This window comes from Gallus gallus, chromosome 3, assembly GCF_016699485.2.
Source record: "Gallus gallus isolate bGalGal1 chromosome 3, bGalGal1.mat.broiler.GRCg7b, whole genome shotgun sequence".
Classification (NCBI taxonomy): domain Eukaryota; kingdom Metazoa; phylum Chordata; class Aves; order Galliformes; family Phasianidae; genus Gallus; species Gallus gallus.
The window spans coordinates 41,277,057-41,295,105 of NC_052534.1; the positions used below are offsets into that span (position 1 = coordinate 41,277,057).

At 37.8% G+C, this 18,049-nt stretch overlaps 1 protein-coding gene and 1 long non-coding RNA gene across 9 annotated transcripts in view; both read right to left on the bottom strand.

The window, feature by feature from the left end:
• Positions 1 to 7,596, bottom strand: part of LOC107053042 — a 41,549-nt gene extending 33,953 nt beyond the window's left edge. The window contains exon 1 of the long non-coding RNA XR_001465960.4: positions 7,429 to 7,596. This is a non-coding gene — a long non-coding RNA (uncharacterized LOC107053042). The remainder of the gene's footprint in view (positions 1 to 7,428) is intronic.
• A 1,262-nt stretch (positions 7,597 to 8,858) lies between these two features.
• SMOC2 (SPARC related modular calcium binding 2) overlaps positions 8,859 to 18,049 on the bottom strand; it is a 135,830-nt gene continuing 126,639 nt past the window's right edge. For 2 of the 8 annotated variants that reach the window (XM_015284372.4, XM_004935516.5), the window contains exons 10-13: positions 15,087 to 15,189; positions 13,929 to 14,176; positions 13,242 to 13,282; positions 8,859 to 10,444 (exon numbers count right to left, since the gene is read on the bottom strand). In XM_015284372.4, coding sequence (XP_015139858.2) covers positions 10,421 to 10,444; positions 13,242 to 13,282; positions 13,929 to 14,176; positions 15,087 to 15,189 — 416 coding nt within the window. In that variant the 3' untranslated portion in view covers positions 8,859 to 10,420. Of the gene's footprint in view, positions 10,445 to 13,241; positions 13,286 to 13,901; positions 14,177 to 15,086; positions 15,190 to 18,049 lie in introns of all 8 variants that reach the window. The other 6 variants (XM_040697666.2, XM_004935515.5, XM_015284371.4 and 3 more) reach the window with 3 other exon arrangements.

The window sequence follows — 18,049 nt, forward strand, 5'->3', positions numbered from 1 at the left end:
TTGTACAAGGATGGTGAAACTCAGCTGAGATATAAGCAGTGATTATAACTTCTATGACTCTATTTATCAGGACAGATTTTATTCACTATTAGAAACAAGTAATCTGCTGGCCGACTCTTACATTTTAGATTATACGTTTTCTTCTGACTCAACTTTCTTAATATCTCTCAATCTGAAACATACAATTTGTTGACTTTCCACAATATATGGATCAACACTTTTTCCTTCTGATGATGGCTTACACATTACATCACTACAGATGTGTGGATTACACATTAGATACTTTGATCCTAGCTTCACCCACAAGAAAAAGATCAAACTTATAAAAATATATCTGGTCCATAAAACTAGCATTGCCTTGTTCTCAAAATCCCTACCTTGGATTCACATATTCCTCATTACTCAGAGAGTCAGCCAATAAGCACAGCAGATATGTTGCTTTGTATCTGAGGTCAACTATATGCTAAAGTCTTATTGTGAATTAAAGTTGAAGTTACAGTTGTCCTAACTTAGTGCTGGCAAACAACCATTTCTCCTCATTGCTCCTGGAAGCCAGTCCTTCCACACTTCTGCAATACATAGTAGATATCATCTGCTTCATCTGTTTGTTCATGCCTGTACTTATTAAGCCTTAAGGAAAGGCTGCTGTGAGTCTGGCACTGTTTGTGGGGATGGCTCATGCTGGAGCTTGTCTGGAGACTTGCTCAGCAGCTGAGACCACAAGGCCATGATCTAACATGATGGCTCTGGAGCTCTGCTTTGAAATGGACCCAAGCACCACATTAAACCTGGTGTCTAGCCAGATGTGCATTTAGCCCATCTAGTAGCACCCTCCTGACAGGTTTTTAAGACAAAGAGCACAAAAACTCCACAGTGTATGAAATATGACTGTAACACACTACTTGTACTGTAGGATGAAGTGCAAGGGGAAGTGGTAGCAGCAATTTGCAACTAAATTAAAGATGGGACCCATCACATTGTCAATCCCTGCTTTCAGGGAACTAGGCATATTTGTATTTCAGAGTATTTTAACCTCCTACCTGGGCAACCATCTGAATGTTAAGTGTCACAAGAACAAAGCATGATAAAGTGATTCTTCCATATTCCCCCTCAGATCTCTCTCGCTTTTTAAATCCACTGACTGGAGTCCCACTGGAGTCTGATATTGAACACCATCTCAGCATTGCTAGGGAACCAATGCATAGCTAGTCTGCACAGAGTTTAAAGGAGAGTTCCTTGTGGGAACAGAAATCTTCCTGTGAGTTATGTTGTCTGCAAATACAGGTTTTGCTATTAACCACTGCACTGAGCATTCATAGGAGGCAATTCACAAAGAATATTAGACAGAGGGCATTATCGTTATATGAAGAAACTTCTGTACACATCTTCCTGTAGCAAAATCAGTGTTCTTCTATTAAATGTTGCTCTTAAAAAACCTGAGTTGAAAGTTCACCAGAAGGAAGGCTTAAAAATAGCACAAGAAGGCATTTTACAAGTTTCCACATGTAGCTTTGCCTTTGCACTTCCACCTGCATCCTTTGTATTTCACTCCTTGCTATCTCCTAATAAAGGCTGTTAGCCACATCCAATTATTTCATAGTTTTGTGATAGTCTATAACCCCATCGGGGTTAGGATGTGGTCAACTCCCTTATACTTATGGCACTCAAGGGATGGGAAACTCTTTGCGAAATCCTGTAGTGTGGCAGAACAACACAGTAGATCAGTATAAGCTGAATTTTTCTTCTGGAACTGTGTGTAAAAGATGAGCATTAACAAAACTTGGAATACAGTGGCTTCATTGGCACAATGTCATTTTCTTTTTCCTAAAATAGATGATTTTTTCATGTTTCACTGTTTTTTTTTAATATTGATTAATAGATTTATTTTGGGAACTAAATATTATCTAATATAATTAATAATTATGTAATTAATATATTTATGCTAGATGAGATGACCTCCTAGGTCTCTCTCACCTGTGTATTCTACTGTCCAGAAGTTTAACATTGATCAACAAAGAAAGCAATTGTTTCAAGTGCTATATTCAGTGGTGTGGAAAATACTTCAAATCCCACAAGAGAAAAAAATAAAATCTAATATCACATTAAAATAAAATACACTAACAGTTGCAATTGTCCAAGGCCTCAAGTGTGCCCATTACTGCCTTATTCTCTGTGATGAGGCCTATATTTCCCATTTGTAAATTAATACCAACTAAGACAAGAATTATACCTGAAAATATTTTCAAAATGAGTAGCCTCTGTTACTGCTTTATTTCTTTGACTCAGGTCAAAGATCACTTTCTTAAGCAAAATCAATCAATCATAATGTTGAAATTTAGCAGAAAAAGGAGTTGAAGAGGAGAATGTGATGACTGAGTCTCTCTGCTCCAGCATTCGTTTAGCTACTAGTAAAAAGCAATGGCATATTTGAAAAGTGATTTATATTGTCAGAAGACAGCCTTTGCAATCTTAATTCTATGATGGGAAAAAAGCAGACTCTGGCTCTCAGCTATAGCAATTTTTTTTTTTTTTTTTTTTTTACTTTTTTTAAAAAAAACATGAGAAGGATATAAAACTTCTTATGTACCATAAACGTTAGCATATTGACTGGCTGGGAAATGCCAAGAGGTGTTTTCTCAGTGCTTCTGACTAAACAGCTATGGCATTTGGACCATCTCAACACAGAGACTGGCTCACACTATTGCCTTGATCACTGTTTCTCATTGTGAATAGGACACTGAGCCCTGGGAAGCTGCATGCCATTGATTTCAGGAACTAAATGATCCTTTCTTTCTATTTTAAAAGTGTGACATGCAACAGAGGCACTGGAATTTATAACAGTCTTCCTTTCACACACACCTCTGTGCACACTCCAAGCAACCAGTAAATCTGTGCCAGTTGACATTTTCTTGCATTTTATAGTCATAAAGCCTGACTTCACGTGAAAAACTTCCAGGCAGAATTTGTCCTGAAAACATCAATTTGAACTGGCTGTGCTTCCTGCTGCAAGGACATACGTTCTGGACAGTCATGTCATTGCAATGGCCTGTCATTGCATTAAGCAATGAAGCAGACACTGGCTCTGAGACAGATTGGCTAGACACTCTTATGGTAAGCCTCTTCCACTTCACCAGGCCCTTTTTCCTCATCTATCTCTGAGCTGTGCATTGGCATGTAGCTGGCCCTCTCCCAACTACCCACTAATGACTGCTTTCTTTTTGCATTAGGATAGCATATGATATACTTGGTCCATTACCTTCTCTAAGACACCTCTCAAGATCTGAAGTATGAGACATTTCCTTTCATTAGCTATTTTCCAAGTCATTTTCCGGATGAGCATTCAAGTCTAATGAGGTCAAGCTGCTTGTCATCAGATCATCACAATATTTGGTACCTTGAAAATCCAGTTTGAACCTACACTATTTTCTGTAAACTCTAAAGTTCTCTTGAATATGTTTATTGCGCTCTGTTTCTCTGTGTTTTTCTTTTTCACACACAGATACAAACTTTCAGATTAAAGATTTTCAGAAGCATTTATATAATTAGTTTTCAGCTGCCCCATGAGTGAACATAAAGGCAACCACAAAAAAAGACAATGAGAAGCCAGTACTCCCTTGTAATCCTTTTCCATCAATGTGTTGATTAAAGAAAATGTTGAACTGTAGGGTATCAGCCTGTAGAGGATCTATTGGTACAATGAACAAAATAAAAAATCCAATTACACTTTGCTTGCATCTTTGGCAAAGTAGTAATACAGAAGGGAATTTATCTTTGTTGTGGTTCAGATTTCCTCATCCTGCTCCAATCTGCTCTTAATTTAGAAGGATGCCGGTTTCTGCTTTCACATTTTTGTTAAATGCTGTTTAGACTTCCTGGATCTAAAGAAAGCCATGGGATTGGCCATGAAAGTAAATGTCTCTTGGAACAAAGCAGCCGAGTCACTGTAATACAGAAGACCAAATTCAGACCTTATGCACGGACAGAGAAGCAAACCAAGGACAGCCTGGACTTTTTATTAATCAGAAAGTGGATGTGCAGTGTCTGAGCAAGATGCTGGGTCCAGAAAGAAAGCTATGTCATTTTCACTTGTGTCCCTTCTGTTCACTGTATCTTCCTAGGTCCCTTTGTGTTTAACATAAAGAAATACACTACAGACTGAGAGAAGCACACCTCATCTGCAGAACAGATGTTCTGGTTCTTGGTTCCATTGATGTTCCAGCCTGAGGTCCCTGAAGACTGAACCCAGAATAGAAGTTCAAGAAGACTATCTAGGGAGCTGCGTGCTGACAGAGCTAGAATTGCTCCTCAGGTACTTGTCAAAGTGAGGTTTGGCACGCATTAACATTTAGGTTAAATGTCTGGTAAAAGATCAAGATACACTAGCACACAAATTTAGGTGTAAAGTTGTTTTCATTCACTCTCACAGCAGGCTTACTTTGCAAGATAGGGTAGGGCCCTATATATTTCTACAGATCACTACTTGGCACTGCTTCACCAATTGGCTTCATTGCTTCAGCTGTGTTGTGTAGATTCAACTAATACAAATAGGCTTACCCATATTGCAGTTTCCTTCATGTTCTGTCCACATGCAGCGCTAAATCTATCAGTTCATGAGGCACTAACCTAGTTAACTAAAAATGTAGCACTTCTTTGACATATATGGGCATAGAAAGATACCTAGAAACTGTAAAATGAGATCAGATGAAGCATAACAAATAATTGGTCAGAAAACTGACTTCTTCAGGAAGCTCCTTGCTCTAGTATAGCTCTCCAGTTATCACCTGTTTTTGTTGGTTCAGGTTAACAACAGTGAAGTTGTGGAAAGAGCCTGAAGGCTATCAAAAGGGCCCTTAGGGTGCTGGGGTAATAAGAATGAGCAGAGCTTAGGTGGTGTTTTCCTCAATCCCTTCAGTAGCAGGGAAGAATACAGAAAGGAACAGGAACACCCACCTGATCAACACATAGCTAAAAGGCTGCTGCCATTGGTACATTTCCTTATTATTTTTAATTAGGGGGCAACTGATACAGCATCAGGCCCGCTGACAACAGATGGGATTTACCCGTCAGGAAGATTCTTGCCCAGGAGTTGGTGGGGCTCATTAAGAGGGCTTTAAACAAGGTTTGAAAGCAGAAGGGGATAAAACAAGGTTTTCTAGAGATGAGCCTAGGAGCAGCACTCATGGGTTAGGGATGAGACTGATAACCCAGGTGCATAGTATCTACACTAATGCACACAGCATGGGCAACAAACAGGAGGAGCTTGATGATGTGGTGTAGAAAGCAAGTGAAGCTATGATGTATTTGCTATCATCAAAACATAGCAGGATCACTCTCATTACTGGGGTGCTATAATGGAGAGCTTTAAACTCTTTAGAAGATATAGGCAAGGAAAGAGGAGTGGTGGGGTAACTCTATATGTTAGGGGGTGTTTTGATTCTATGGAGCTCAATTCTAGTAATTATAAGGTTAATCCTTATGGGTTGGAGGTTCCATTGGAGGAAAGCCAGTGAGGCTGACATCCTGGTGCAGGTCTGTTGTATACTGCCCAACCAGGACGAACAGGCAGATAGAGCATTCTACAAGCAACTGGCCTTAATATCTCTGTTGATGGTCTGAACAATGAGATTGAGTACACCTGCATTACATTTGTAGATGACATCAAATTGGGAGGAAGTACTGATCTGCTTGGGCATAGAAAGGCTTGACACAGGGATCTAGACAGGCTGAATCAATGGGCTGAGGCCAATTGTGTAAGGTTCAACAAGACCAAGTTCCAGGTCCCAAACTTCAGTCAGATCAACTGTATGTAATGCTAAAGACTTGGGGCAGAGTGGCTGGAAAGGCATGAGGTGGAAAAAGATCTGGGGGTGTTGGTCAATGCTCAGCTGAACATGAGCCATCAATAAATCTAGGTCACCATGAAGGCCAAAAGCATCCTGGCTCAAATCAGAAATAGCGTATCCAGCAGGAGCAGGGAGGTGATCGTCCCCCTGTACTCAGCACCGCTAAATATACACAGAACTGATTCTCATTTTGTTGAATTCCCTTCCAATAGGTTTTGTACTTCAGCAGTGATGTTAGTCACAGGACAAAGTATATGACAAAAAAGGAAAGGTGAACACAGAAAAGGCAGGTTATTGCAAATATTTCTGTTGCTAACCCCAATGAAAAGTAGACAGGCTTCTCCCTGTGCCACCCATCACATTTGACAGTCTAGAGAAATGTGTTGTTCTGAATGCTCTCCACATATGCTTTTGTTTAAAAAAAAAAATAACAAGCAACATTTACACTTTTTAAACAAAGGGCATATTTTCACTTATAAAACTTGAACTGAAATAATTAGAAGGGACAGTGAACAGTTTGTATCAGTAACTCACTATAATCATTCTAATGTTTCAAACATTAATAAATTCAGTTGGTTCCTATTTAATGTCAAAGTAATTACTCCAAAATGACATCAATTTGCCATCTTAAAGAAAACAGAAGTAATAAACCTTTCACTTTCTACATTAAAATCTCTTTCACACCAGTTTCTAATGTAAAGTGTAGTTATATAATATGCTAGTGTAAATATTTGAAAGGGACAGTTAAAATATCTTTGCCAGGGAAGATTTTTTTTTTAACCCCTATTAATCCATCTTTTATTACCACTGTAGGAGGAAAACATTAACTAAATCTATCAAACTTTGCATGTACTTAAGTGTCTTTAATGTGGTCTCTATTTAAATTCCTCCTTCCACTTTCTAGGAATGCTTGCTTTCTTCATTGGCTTAATGCATTTATTGAGGGGAAAAACCTGTTCCCAATGAGAAAAGTGCAAAGTGTAATGCTGGTCTTACACGCAGAGATTACTTAGTTTGTCTTCTCCTTTATGCTCATATGAATTGATGTTTGTCGCATTTTTTCTTTATTATCTCAAATGACATTATCAAGAATCATTGTCATTCCAAGCAACCATATAGGGACTAGTTTGGAAAAATGAGAGTTTAAAAGCTAGGCATATTGTTAAGACTTGAAGAAGAATGGGAATGTTGTGCTTTGGTAAAATTGGAACTATGAAGTTGACCTAATTCTAGGGCTAAGATCAGGATGAGAAAGTTATCACACATGTGTTGACAAAACACGGAACGTTTCTTAATGTGTGGTCTGTTGACTAATGGACATCATAACAGACTAGACAAATCACTGAACACATATTTTACAATGTTATTAGCCTTCTACATACAACAATATAAAAGCTCTAAATAAGTATTTAAGAACCACTGGAATTAGAACAAATAATGGTCAATGAGAACCGGAACATACATTGTGCTGTGTGACAGATCAATATAATGGGAAAGGCATTACAACAGAGGTCTGATGACAGAAGGACTAGCACGATAGAAAGGTGCCATAAGTACTGTAAAGGAAGGGAAGAAGATTGCTTACCTGTATAAGAAGACACTAGGTTGGTACATGAAAGCTCCTCCAAAAGTGTTTGTTGGGGAGAGGATAAAGGATCTCTAGAAAAACAGCCTTCCCTAGTGGCAGTCAGCCCTTAAATGAGGTCTAAGAGAGGTGCGGCCAGGCTCCACCCCTTCTGGACGCACAGATGAATTGCCTTCACCTGTACTCCCAGGGCTGACCAGGTCCTTACCCCAGGTGCTCAATCAGTGGTTCAGGCTGTGACTCAGCAGTTACCATGCAGCTTTCAGTACAAGCAGAAATAAAATCGCATCTCAATTGTTGCAACTCATTGAGTAGGGTAAATACTAGAACTAATTCATTATTGTGGAACTAAATAAACATTGGTACTCTGGTATAAGCCTGAGGGCAAATCCACGTGGATTCTTTTTTGTTATCAAGGCCATGCTTGGTTACTACTACAAGGGCCAAAATTTCTTCAAGTTTCACTATTCTGTTTATTTAAAGTAAATACAGGGGACAAAAGTGAATTTACCAGGCTTTCAAGTGCATTCCAGTTAGGGATCTGAACACAGATCTAATTAGATCTATGAGAATTGGGTATTCCTTATAGCAAAATGTTGTAATGAAAATTGAAATAGCCCATACATGTAACAATACAAATTGACAAAGTTGAAAAACCTTGAACTTCTGTCCTTGTTGAGTCATTAAATGATTTAATGTTGTAGAAGTCTTTGGATACCCAAGAGAACGCCTATAGCATTTATTTGTGATTTCATAAACTATTAAGGCTGCTGTTTAAATAATCAGGTGGTTAGTCCGAATTTGCTTCTCAACACAAGTTCCCAGTTTAAACAGGCAGTTGCTTCAAATCTGTGGGCATGGCGTTCATCTTCCATTCATGGAGATAGCAAAACATTTGATTGCATGCATTTATATTGGAAGGCCACATTGATTGAATTATCATAAAGATATGATAAATATCGTAAAGAAGATTACATAAATGTTCTATTAACCATCCTGGGTCCCATGAGTTGCTGAATATTCCTCATGTTTTGCCTCTTTCTCCTTATCATTTCCAGTCAGGTGGAAGCTTGCTCAGCACCATACAATTACGCCGAAGGGAAAAGGTGTGATATGTTTTCTTCACCAAAAAAAAAAAAAAAAACCCAAAAACAAAAAAACAAACCAACCAGCTGAAGCTATATAGAAATGACAGTAAAAAAGGTTCAGGCTTCAAAAATCACTATTATGAGAAAGTAGTGGTGAAAATAAGGTATGAATTTTAGAAGTAAATGGGGTATGAATCTGAGCATGAAGGGTCAAGGGAACAGAGAAGGACAGATACAATGCGAGGCCATGAGGTTTCTCATATTGCAATGGTGAAGTAATTGTATGTGTATGTACCTGCTTTCAAAGTTGGCTGTGTCACAGAAGAAAAACCGCTCGAATAGTTTGATAGCATATTGAGCTTTAATCTATAAAGAAGATTAAATTCAAAGTTTAACATTATAAAAGAATAACAAATACTTTTAAAAACAAAAATACAAGATAGATAACACACAGTTGCATCTTGGTTCCTCCTGTTGTCAAAGCTTAGAGCACACATTTTCTGGGGTATGGTTCTGCTGCATACAGTGTTTCCTATCACTTCAGCATATATTCATATGTTGAATTAAAATGAAACATTTTTATTTGCAACAAAGCTTTTCCTGGTGCAAGCTCAAGCCAGGGTGCTATTAGGATTAGCTAGTTGCATGTCAAATCTCACACATTATTTAAACAAACCAGAATGAAATCACTGCTTGTTGCAACATTCCTGACTTTTCATGACAGTTCCTAGATGCCAGCAGTCCATCTACCACCACATCAATCAACCCAGCTGCTTGTAACTTGCGACTGTTCAAGAGCTGAATCTTTATTTACATGAGTCTCCTGCTCTAAATTCACTTTGCAAGTTCTTATTCCACTCAAACACACATACAATAAATGTTGTGTGGGGGGAAATGACAGAGGAGGTATGAAAACTTACAAGAACTTCTTTCAGACAGCAAGGTAAAACTTCAGGCAGGGGTGGTGAATAGCCCCTCCTTATGGGAACTGTTCATAATTTGTTTAGCTTTAGCTCTGGTAGACCCCAGAGGCAAATGGGGACAGCCAGGTGTAGGAGAAGAAAAGGCTGACAAATCTGTTCAGCCTTCCCTGTCTCTTCATAGTTAGATTTACAACTCTGACTCATACAGACTCCTCTCCTGCTTTGTGCTGACTGTGGAATCATGCTTTTAAGCTCAGCTTAAACCAGGCTGAAGTCACATTACTATTCACCTTGTTCCTATGAGGAAAGCTCCTACCACGACTTATGAAGGCGCCTCAAAAACGGATAGAAGGATACATTTTTCTAACAGAATCCTAACTGTAGAATAACTTTTGAATCTGTTAGTGGTTGTGTTCTCATTGCATGATCTTTGGGAAGCATAATAATAAAAACACAATGAAAAAATATTGCCACTGGTGAAAAGTTTGTTCAGTTAAAAACTGCAAGAACAAGTCAACAGTGATTTACACACTTCCCTCAATCTTAGAAACCTTAACATCCAACATTTCTTGGACATAATTGAGAATACAGTAGACTTCTCAGCATAACTCTACTTAAATGACAGTATTGGTAAGAAAAAGAAGGCATACTACTGAAACCAAAATACATAGAAACAGGTTTCTTTGCTAATATTTGCCAAAGAGCTATTAAAAAAAAAAGTTTAAATGCAAACTTTTACATCTCCAACATGTTTTACATATTTCAGACAACAAAAGAATGCACATACATTGTATGTGATAATTTTTCAAAACCAGCTATTACATTTTCACAGATTATAAAAAGTCTGTTTAAATATTTCATTTCTACAAAGTGAATTTACATTTTTAAGTACAAAGTGCAAATACTACAGTTATTTTTATTGCCTTTTGGTGAGGAAATATCCCACATGTCAAAGAGTTCTGCCTTGGATCAGTAAGCTGCTCACCCTTGCTTCTTGGAAACTTGCTGAAAGACAGTTGGAAATATTTGCATTATTAATGATGTTTTCAAATAAACCCAAACATTTATCTCTTTTATATTTCAGCAGTGTCCACATGCCACTTCAGGACAAGAGTTCTGAACACTTAAATATATAGGGAATAAAATAATCCCTGGCCTGTAGTACATCAGGAATCTAAAAACAAGGCTATGAGCAATATCTTACCATTATCCATCTTATCCATTTCTTACCTGTGGCCTCTTTAAATGTATGCCTATCAAGCACTCAGTTTTTGCAACTGCCTTGGCAAGTCCCTGGTGCAGTATAGCTTTCTATGGCATGTGATGCACACAGAAGGTGCTGCTGGCCAAAGTCTTACGAACATTCTATAGTTTCCTTGTAAACTTTATGTTATGCTGCAAAAAGACCCTTTGGGTCTCACTGACAGCATGTAAGCATGTATGTGTGTGTTGGACAGGATGGAGCTAAGAAAGGTAAATATACTTAGCCACTGCCTTAGATGGGTCAGATTCATCACCAATCCTTGACCTCGTTTGGAACAGCTATTGCTGATACTCAGTTGGTATGTTAGTGCATGTATCCATATCTGCTTTCTTTCAGTAAGCTTCTGTATATGTAAAACTGTGAACATGCACATATTTTAAAAACATATTCAGCAATATATACATGCATAAACACACATAACCATATATGTAACTTAACTACTACAATGCTCTAGTTGAAAATGAGCTTTTGAGTGCCCATCGCCTGAGTAGTAACAATCTGATCACTCCTTCTTAGTTGGGTGGTTTCCCATAAGGAGCTACTCGGCCCAGCTCCTTTTTAATAACTTCCTTTCAAGGGAAAACTTTTGTGATGAAAGCTGCCTTCTACATTTGCAGCCTTGTATTGTTCAAGTATGAAACTGCCAACAGATGGTTTGCTGAGCCAGCCTTAATTCAAGGCTATCATTTGTCAGCAACAGCTTTTAAAATAATTGGTGCTGATTCAGCAAAATTATTGGACAAAATTTAAAAAAAATAGAAACTCTAGGACACTTTTATTACAGATTCTGCAAGTCAAGATCAGATTACAAGAAAGGAGAGAGGGCTAGTCATGCTTCAAGTGTAATGCACGTGTGCCAGTAATTGCCATTGTATAATTAAAATAACTCCTTTGAATGTTCTTGAGTTCCGACAGGATAATTGTTTTCAGGCTTCTTTGTTTAAAGCATACGTGATTTGTAGGAGGGGACTTGAAAAGTTAAGACCACAAACATTTGCTTAAACAAACAGAAACTTATCACATCCCTCTAGCTGTTAGAACATTTTATATTCCATCAAAGTTATGTAGGAGGTCTCTGGTAAAACCAACAACCAATGTTGAGCTTGCCTTAGGATGTGTGAATCTAACATCAAACAAATCAGAGATAAAACAAGTAACAAACTGGCCAGCAACAATGAGAGGAAGATTTCTTTTGGCTTGTTGGGAGGTTCACTCCAGGTTCAGTTTTTAACAAATTATAATAGCTTTCTGTTGGATGGGAAGACACTGACCACACAACAGTGGGGTGTTTTTAGCCAAATTCCTGTTTTTGTAGATGCAGGGTTACCTGAGTTGATGTTATAATACATGACTATCTTTTAAAACAAATCACCAATTACTGATGTTTTTGTGGGCAATAACCATTTAATTCCTCTAACTAATACAAAAGTGAGGCAAGACTCAGTAAGACAGTAAGAAGTTGATTCTCTTATTAAATAACCAGCAGATTCACTTCCTTCACAGTCCTTCAGACACCTGCAAAGGTATTAGGAACTTGTGTCCATGTAATCCATGAAAGTGAATACTCAGGATTAATGATTATAAAAACAGAAACACAAATGTAATAACCCTTTTTATTAACCTTCCTCCTGAAATTTCATTTCAGTCCCTCCTTTTCAATATCTACTTTACCTTTATTCAAAAATTCAAAAATTCTACTTTTGTGCCTTCTTAGCTCTGAATGCCTTGTGTAACTAAAGGTCTATGAGTGAGATACACCAGAGTTATTCAGAAAGGTGAGATAAAGCCTTTGCAGAAAACTGATGCAAAAACAAATCATGGATTATGTTGTCAGGGCACTTGACATTTTAATTGTTAAAATCATTCCACAGACCAAACCAATTTTAGTTTAAACATACATCATCAGATGCTGCAAATCCTACATTCTCCAGCATCGTTTTGCTCAGCCAGCAATGGCACTTCAAAGTGACAGCTCTCTTCCATCTACTAAGATTTTAAAAGGTATCTAAAACCACCATACAATAATTCAGTGGTGTACACAAAATGTATGGATTTTCACTTGGCATGGGAAATTCATGGCTTTTTGCACAAGGAGTAATTTCAATCAATGTACCTTTGTGTCTAGCATGACTCACAGGACAGTTATCTGTTTTAATTCACTTAAAACAAAGGGAAATGAATATAAACCAATGCACATTTAAAAACGTATGGCAGTGCCTTCATTCAGGAACTCAGAAGACTTATATGAGGGCTCACTTACAGCCATGTATTCTAACCTAGATGTCACTTTATACTTTACTAGGAACATCCACAGGCATGCCTAATCCACTTTTTATTTTTTGCACATTTACTCCACCTGTAGTTAACCAATTCAACTTTCCATAGATAGAAATGAAGTCAAGATTTGTTAATCAGTATGCTATAGTATTTCTTTGCAGATCTGTAGAATGGCAGACTAATGCATTTTGAAGCTGCAAAACCCTAAGAAATTTGTGTGGGTAAGACAAGAACAGAGATTGTGCTCTCCTGAGTACTCACCTGCCTGCTGGATGAAGTGCTCTCAGTATTGGTTTTAGGGGCTGCTAAAGGGGGGAAAAAAACATTATGAATATGGTTTGCAAGTTATATATAGTATCCCAAGAACTGAAACTCTCATTCTGAATTAGCAATTTTTATATCAGGGTAACTGCACACCTTTCAAAAAATCAGATAAAATATTTTATATCTTTCAATGAAACATCCTTTTCTTTTTCTTTCCTGGAATTATATGAAAGCTGAATGACAACATTTCTTGCCAGTTATTATGTGGCATTTGCTTAGGACGGATTGCATTTAGTCAGTGTTGAGCATTTTGAAGTTATTAAATCTTTAGCAGTAAATCTAGCCTATTATGTCTGGTGGGAAAGAAGCACAGAAAAGAGGATACATTACATCATCTTAGGTTTCCTGCTGTAATGCAGAAACATATCTCCAAAAAGCAAGCATTTAATGGGTTGAGTCAAAGGAAGTTCTTGATTCTCTTGGAGCAAAGTAATAATTTGCATACACAGAAGCAGCTTCCTTGTCATCTGCCTTAAGCAAAAGCTGTATTAGTTACAGGCAAGTATATTCCTTTATACAGTATACTTCTGGTATATACAAATATCAGACTTTGCCATCTTTGAAGAATCTAGACAAAAAGATAGGAAAGGTTCTTACTATGGCGTTTCTTTGTTTCTGCTTTACCTTCTTCTTTTGTTACTCCCAGGCATCCCATTAATTCCTGAACTGACAAGGATTTGTCATTGTTCACATCACAGTATTCCACAAATTTCTTCACACATTTTTTGGGCTTTGACTTCTTTCTTAGGAACCTTTTAAATGGCTTGATTTCTTTCTTTCCAATGTCACCACTGGAATTTTTATCCAGCTGTTTGAAGTACCAGTGGACTACTCTCTCTTCCAGAGTGTGATTTGGATCAGGTTCTGAAACCCTGCAACAGAAGAAAAAAGAAGGAAAAAACCCTACAACTCTTTATTCTGATACACACACCTCAGTTTATACCTTTACTTCTGAATACATAAAGCACTGTTAGATGTTTTGCTCCATGAACGTCTCCGTTTTTGGCTACTAGCTTCTTTGTAGTGAATCCTTCTCTTTTCACTTTGGTGATGCTGACTTATGACATACTTCAGTTATGTACATTATGTGTTTTCATGTTTCTGTCATATCTGTCTTTCATTTATTTCTCTCTTCGTTTTTTTTCTGTTTCAGGAAATGAAAGGGGAAGGCAACATGTTCTCAGTACTGTGCTCACCCCACTACAATTTAAGAGGATAGCCCTTTGTGTAAAATTTAGGATATAGTTGTCCAAACACATAGAGTCCAATTACAATCCATAATGAATAGCCTCAGATATAAAACAAAAAAAAAAGTCTTGAATTACAGGGTAAATTATAATTATATTATCCTCCTATTCAGGTAGTAAGCATCTGACCGGCAGATGTTCAAAATTTGTCAGCAGTTATGTAGTTTTAATTCTGTCTGTATATATCAATAGCATTGGTTTGTTTTAGAATCAACTAGGCAAAACATAAATCCAAAAGTCAGATTCATTCATCAAGTCGGACAAGAAAACAAAGGAAGGCTGAGATGCAGTTGCACTAGCAGGTATAGATAAGTTCTGAGCTGTGTGGCTGATGAGAATCCAGCCATCGAGTGCATCTCCACTGAGTGGGCATAGTCCACAGTGGTAACTTTGACATAAACTATCCTAGATAGGTTCTTGTAAATTTACTTTTTGTGAAGGAAGAAGAAGGCCTCAGAGGTCTCAAAGAGCTCATCAATTAATTCACCACTGCCAGAACCCTTTTAAAGACACATTAAAAGGATTTGAAACCCACCGGCTGGAAGACAGCGATGGATCAGAGACTGCATGAACCATATCCGTGGACAGTGCATCCAAAACACTTGTCAGGAACTCATTCTTCTTGGCCCCAGGACAACCTAGAAAAACAGTGAACTTTTTTTTTTTTGTCTCTTATTTTTATGACATTTAACTTCCAACAATATTTCGAAGTTAGAGATAGATATGTCTCCTGTACACTGACTCCCATTAACGGTGGTCAAACTTAGAACCTAATTCAAAGACAAGCATCTATGTTCAGATATAGAGCAGGAATGGAGAAACATCCTTTTGAACTCAAGCAAATGGGAATCTGGTTTGTGTACCTTGGAGACTTATCTTTCAATCTTCTTTCTTTAAGATGTGTTGTTTTGTGGTGTTTTTTTTGTTGGTTTTTTTTTTTTTTTTTTTTTGACAGGTGTCACATTCTGAAAAGAGCAGCTTTGAATCCACAGAAGTTTGAATATCACAAAGACCATTTGAAACATGGACTGGAAGCCCAAAGCCCTACACTTCTTTCAGATTTCCACCTCTGCTTCTCTGAACCACCACTAGTTTTCTAAATGCACATTCTCTCAGTCTATCATTTTTCTGATATGTAAAATGGCAGTCAACTGCTTTCCTCTTTCACTTTTCTCTGGGTATTAACTCCCACAATACAGTACTTAGCAAAATAGGATGCTGTTAGATGGTACTGTGGTTCATACTGTGAGATCCTATGGTGATGCTAGGTCATCCTCATAATTACATTCCTTATGCCATGAAACTCTTTTCTGAAAGAAACTGACAGCACATTTCATACACATAATACATTAGATAAGTATATAATGAAAGATCCACTCTTAGAGCAGCGCAGCTGGAGCGGATAAATTCATCTGATAAGCACACAGTTGTTGACACATGAAGGTTTGCTTATACAACACACCTGCTTCCTCTCTTCTTTCCTAGAGCCCAGAGCCAAACACCAGGTCTTTGCCCAGCTCTGTAATAGCTGAGTTAAATTCTATGATGAACCACAGACAGTGACATAAACATCACAAGCTTGAAGCTAGAGGCCACCATTCACAGATAATTCTGTGCTGGAAACCCACTAACCCACAGTTCCCTTCCGAAGTGAAAGGGGAAAATGCTTTGAAAGGTTATGGAAAGGGAAGATTAGGCCAGTGGTAGGGATTTGTTATTTCACTACACTTTTCAGCTGCCTCTGGAGCAGGCAGTTATCTGCGCCTGAAAAGCCTCATCCAGCCCAGCAAATTATTTTTTAATACATCCCATGTTGATCCAGGGAAATGAACTTGTGTTATATTAGCCTCAAGCTCTTTTGCAGTAGGAATAGCTCAGTGATTACATATGGCAGCAGCACCCACTACCTATTACTGCCCAACACATTCATGAACTTATGAGTTCCCTGTCTCTTATGGGCTTGTCTTCAGCACCAGAGATATTTTATTCCAGTAATTGTGAAAGGCATATAGTGAGTTTGAAGCAAGTTCCACTACACATCTGAAACCAGATGTCACTGAGCAATCCATTGAGTTCAGCACTACATCTTGCCAGCATTGATTTGGCCTGTGAATGTGGTTCTCTTGAAGGCATAGGCAAAAATTGCTCTCTCCAAGGCTGTCCTTGGAGACTTGTCTTGAGCTTTAGCAATTTCGTACCAGGGTTGTTATTGTCATCAAACAGAAGCCTGAATCCTAGTCCAAACATGGTTTGTGCATTGATACAGGGGTCTTGGAAAATGCAGACAGCAATACCTCAGGATATAAATATGCAGCACAATATGGAGACAAGATAATTTGACTTCTTTGTTTGTCTGTCCTTTTTTGGATACACGATAATGTTAATATTCAGTTTGATTTAGGAGCTCAATCTGAGTTTTTCATGTTAGTTATTAGTGTATTCCTGAAACATCTGGAAGAAACAAAGAAGTATGCTTTGGGTAGCTTCCACTGCTGTCAAGGGAGCTGCTGAGTGTACATGTGCTACAAATGGTGAGATCAAAATCATTACATAGATTGCTATTTATGAGATACAGCTAGGTAGGGTAAAGAATCAACTTCTAAATTCACAAGAAATCACAAGGGGTGTGTGTGTGTGTGTGTGTGTGCGTGTGTGAAACCTATAGTTTAAAGGCAGTCTTTGACAATATTCCCTAAGATTAAGAAAGGTGTCTAAATACACACTGCATGAAGTTGCAACTGTAGCTGACAGTAACAGAAGTCTTCTCATAAAAAACAAGTCTTGTGGTTGTAACAAACACAAATCCGTTGCTGTGAAACATTCTAAATTGTAACTCTACTACTTAACGTAAAATGACATCCTACAAAAGCCTCACCAGTTGAATGCAGAGAAAATATTCAATTTCTTCCAATTACGATTTTTGCTGATGTGTGGGCAATCACATGGCAATTTACCTCACAGTAAATCTCTGTTCTTTGCAGGTGTTATTAACTCAGACTAATTCTCTGGAGGCTTCATGCTGAGCTTTAATTTTCAACAAACTTGTGGATGAAATGGCAAGACTAGGGGAGCTGTAGCTTGATTGTAATGCATAATTCACTCTTAGTGGACTAAATACAGAAAGGAAAGTGTAGTTTGTTATCGGAGCCTCATGCTTCTCACTGTGGCTTATGTGTTTCATTTTTTTCTCGTGCAGCTGCTTGTCCTGTCTGGATTTGACAGCTTACATAAATAATAATTTGTTGTCAAAGGGCTGAAGTTGAAACCACATGGAGTCACTCTACAGGTTCAGAGATGTAACTTAGAACTGAGTGTTTGTCTTAAGGATAGATTTACCCAGAGCAAACCTTAGAGCAACAAATACACACCACAAATGATGGGAATATACAAACACCTCATTTCAGCTACAGCATAAAGGCGATCAAAGAATCTTCACTATATAACAATAAACCTCGTATGTTTCTCTATAAGTATATCTAACATTAGTACAAAGGTTAT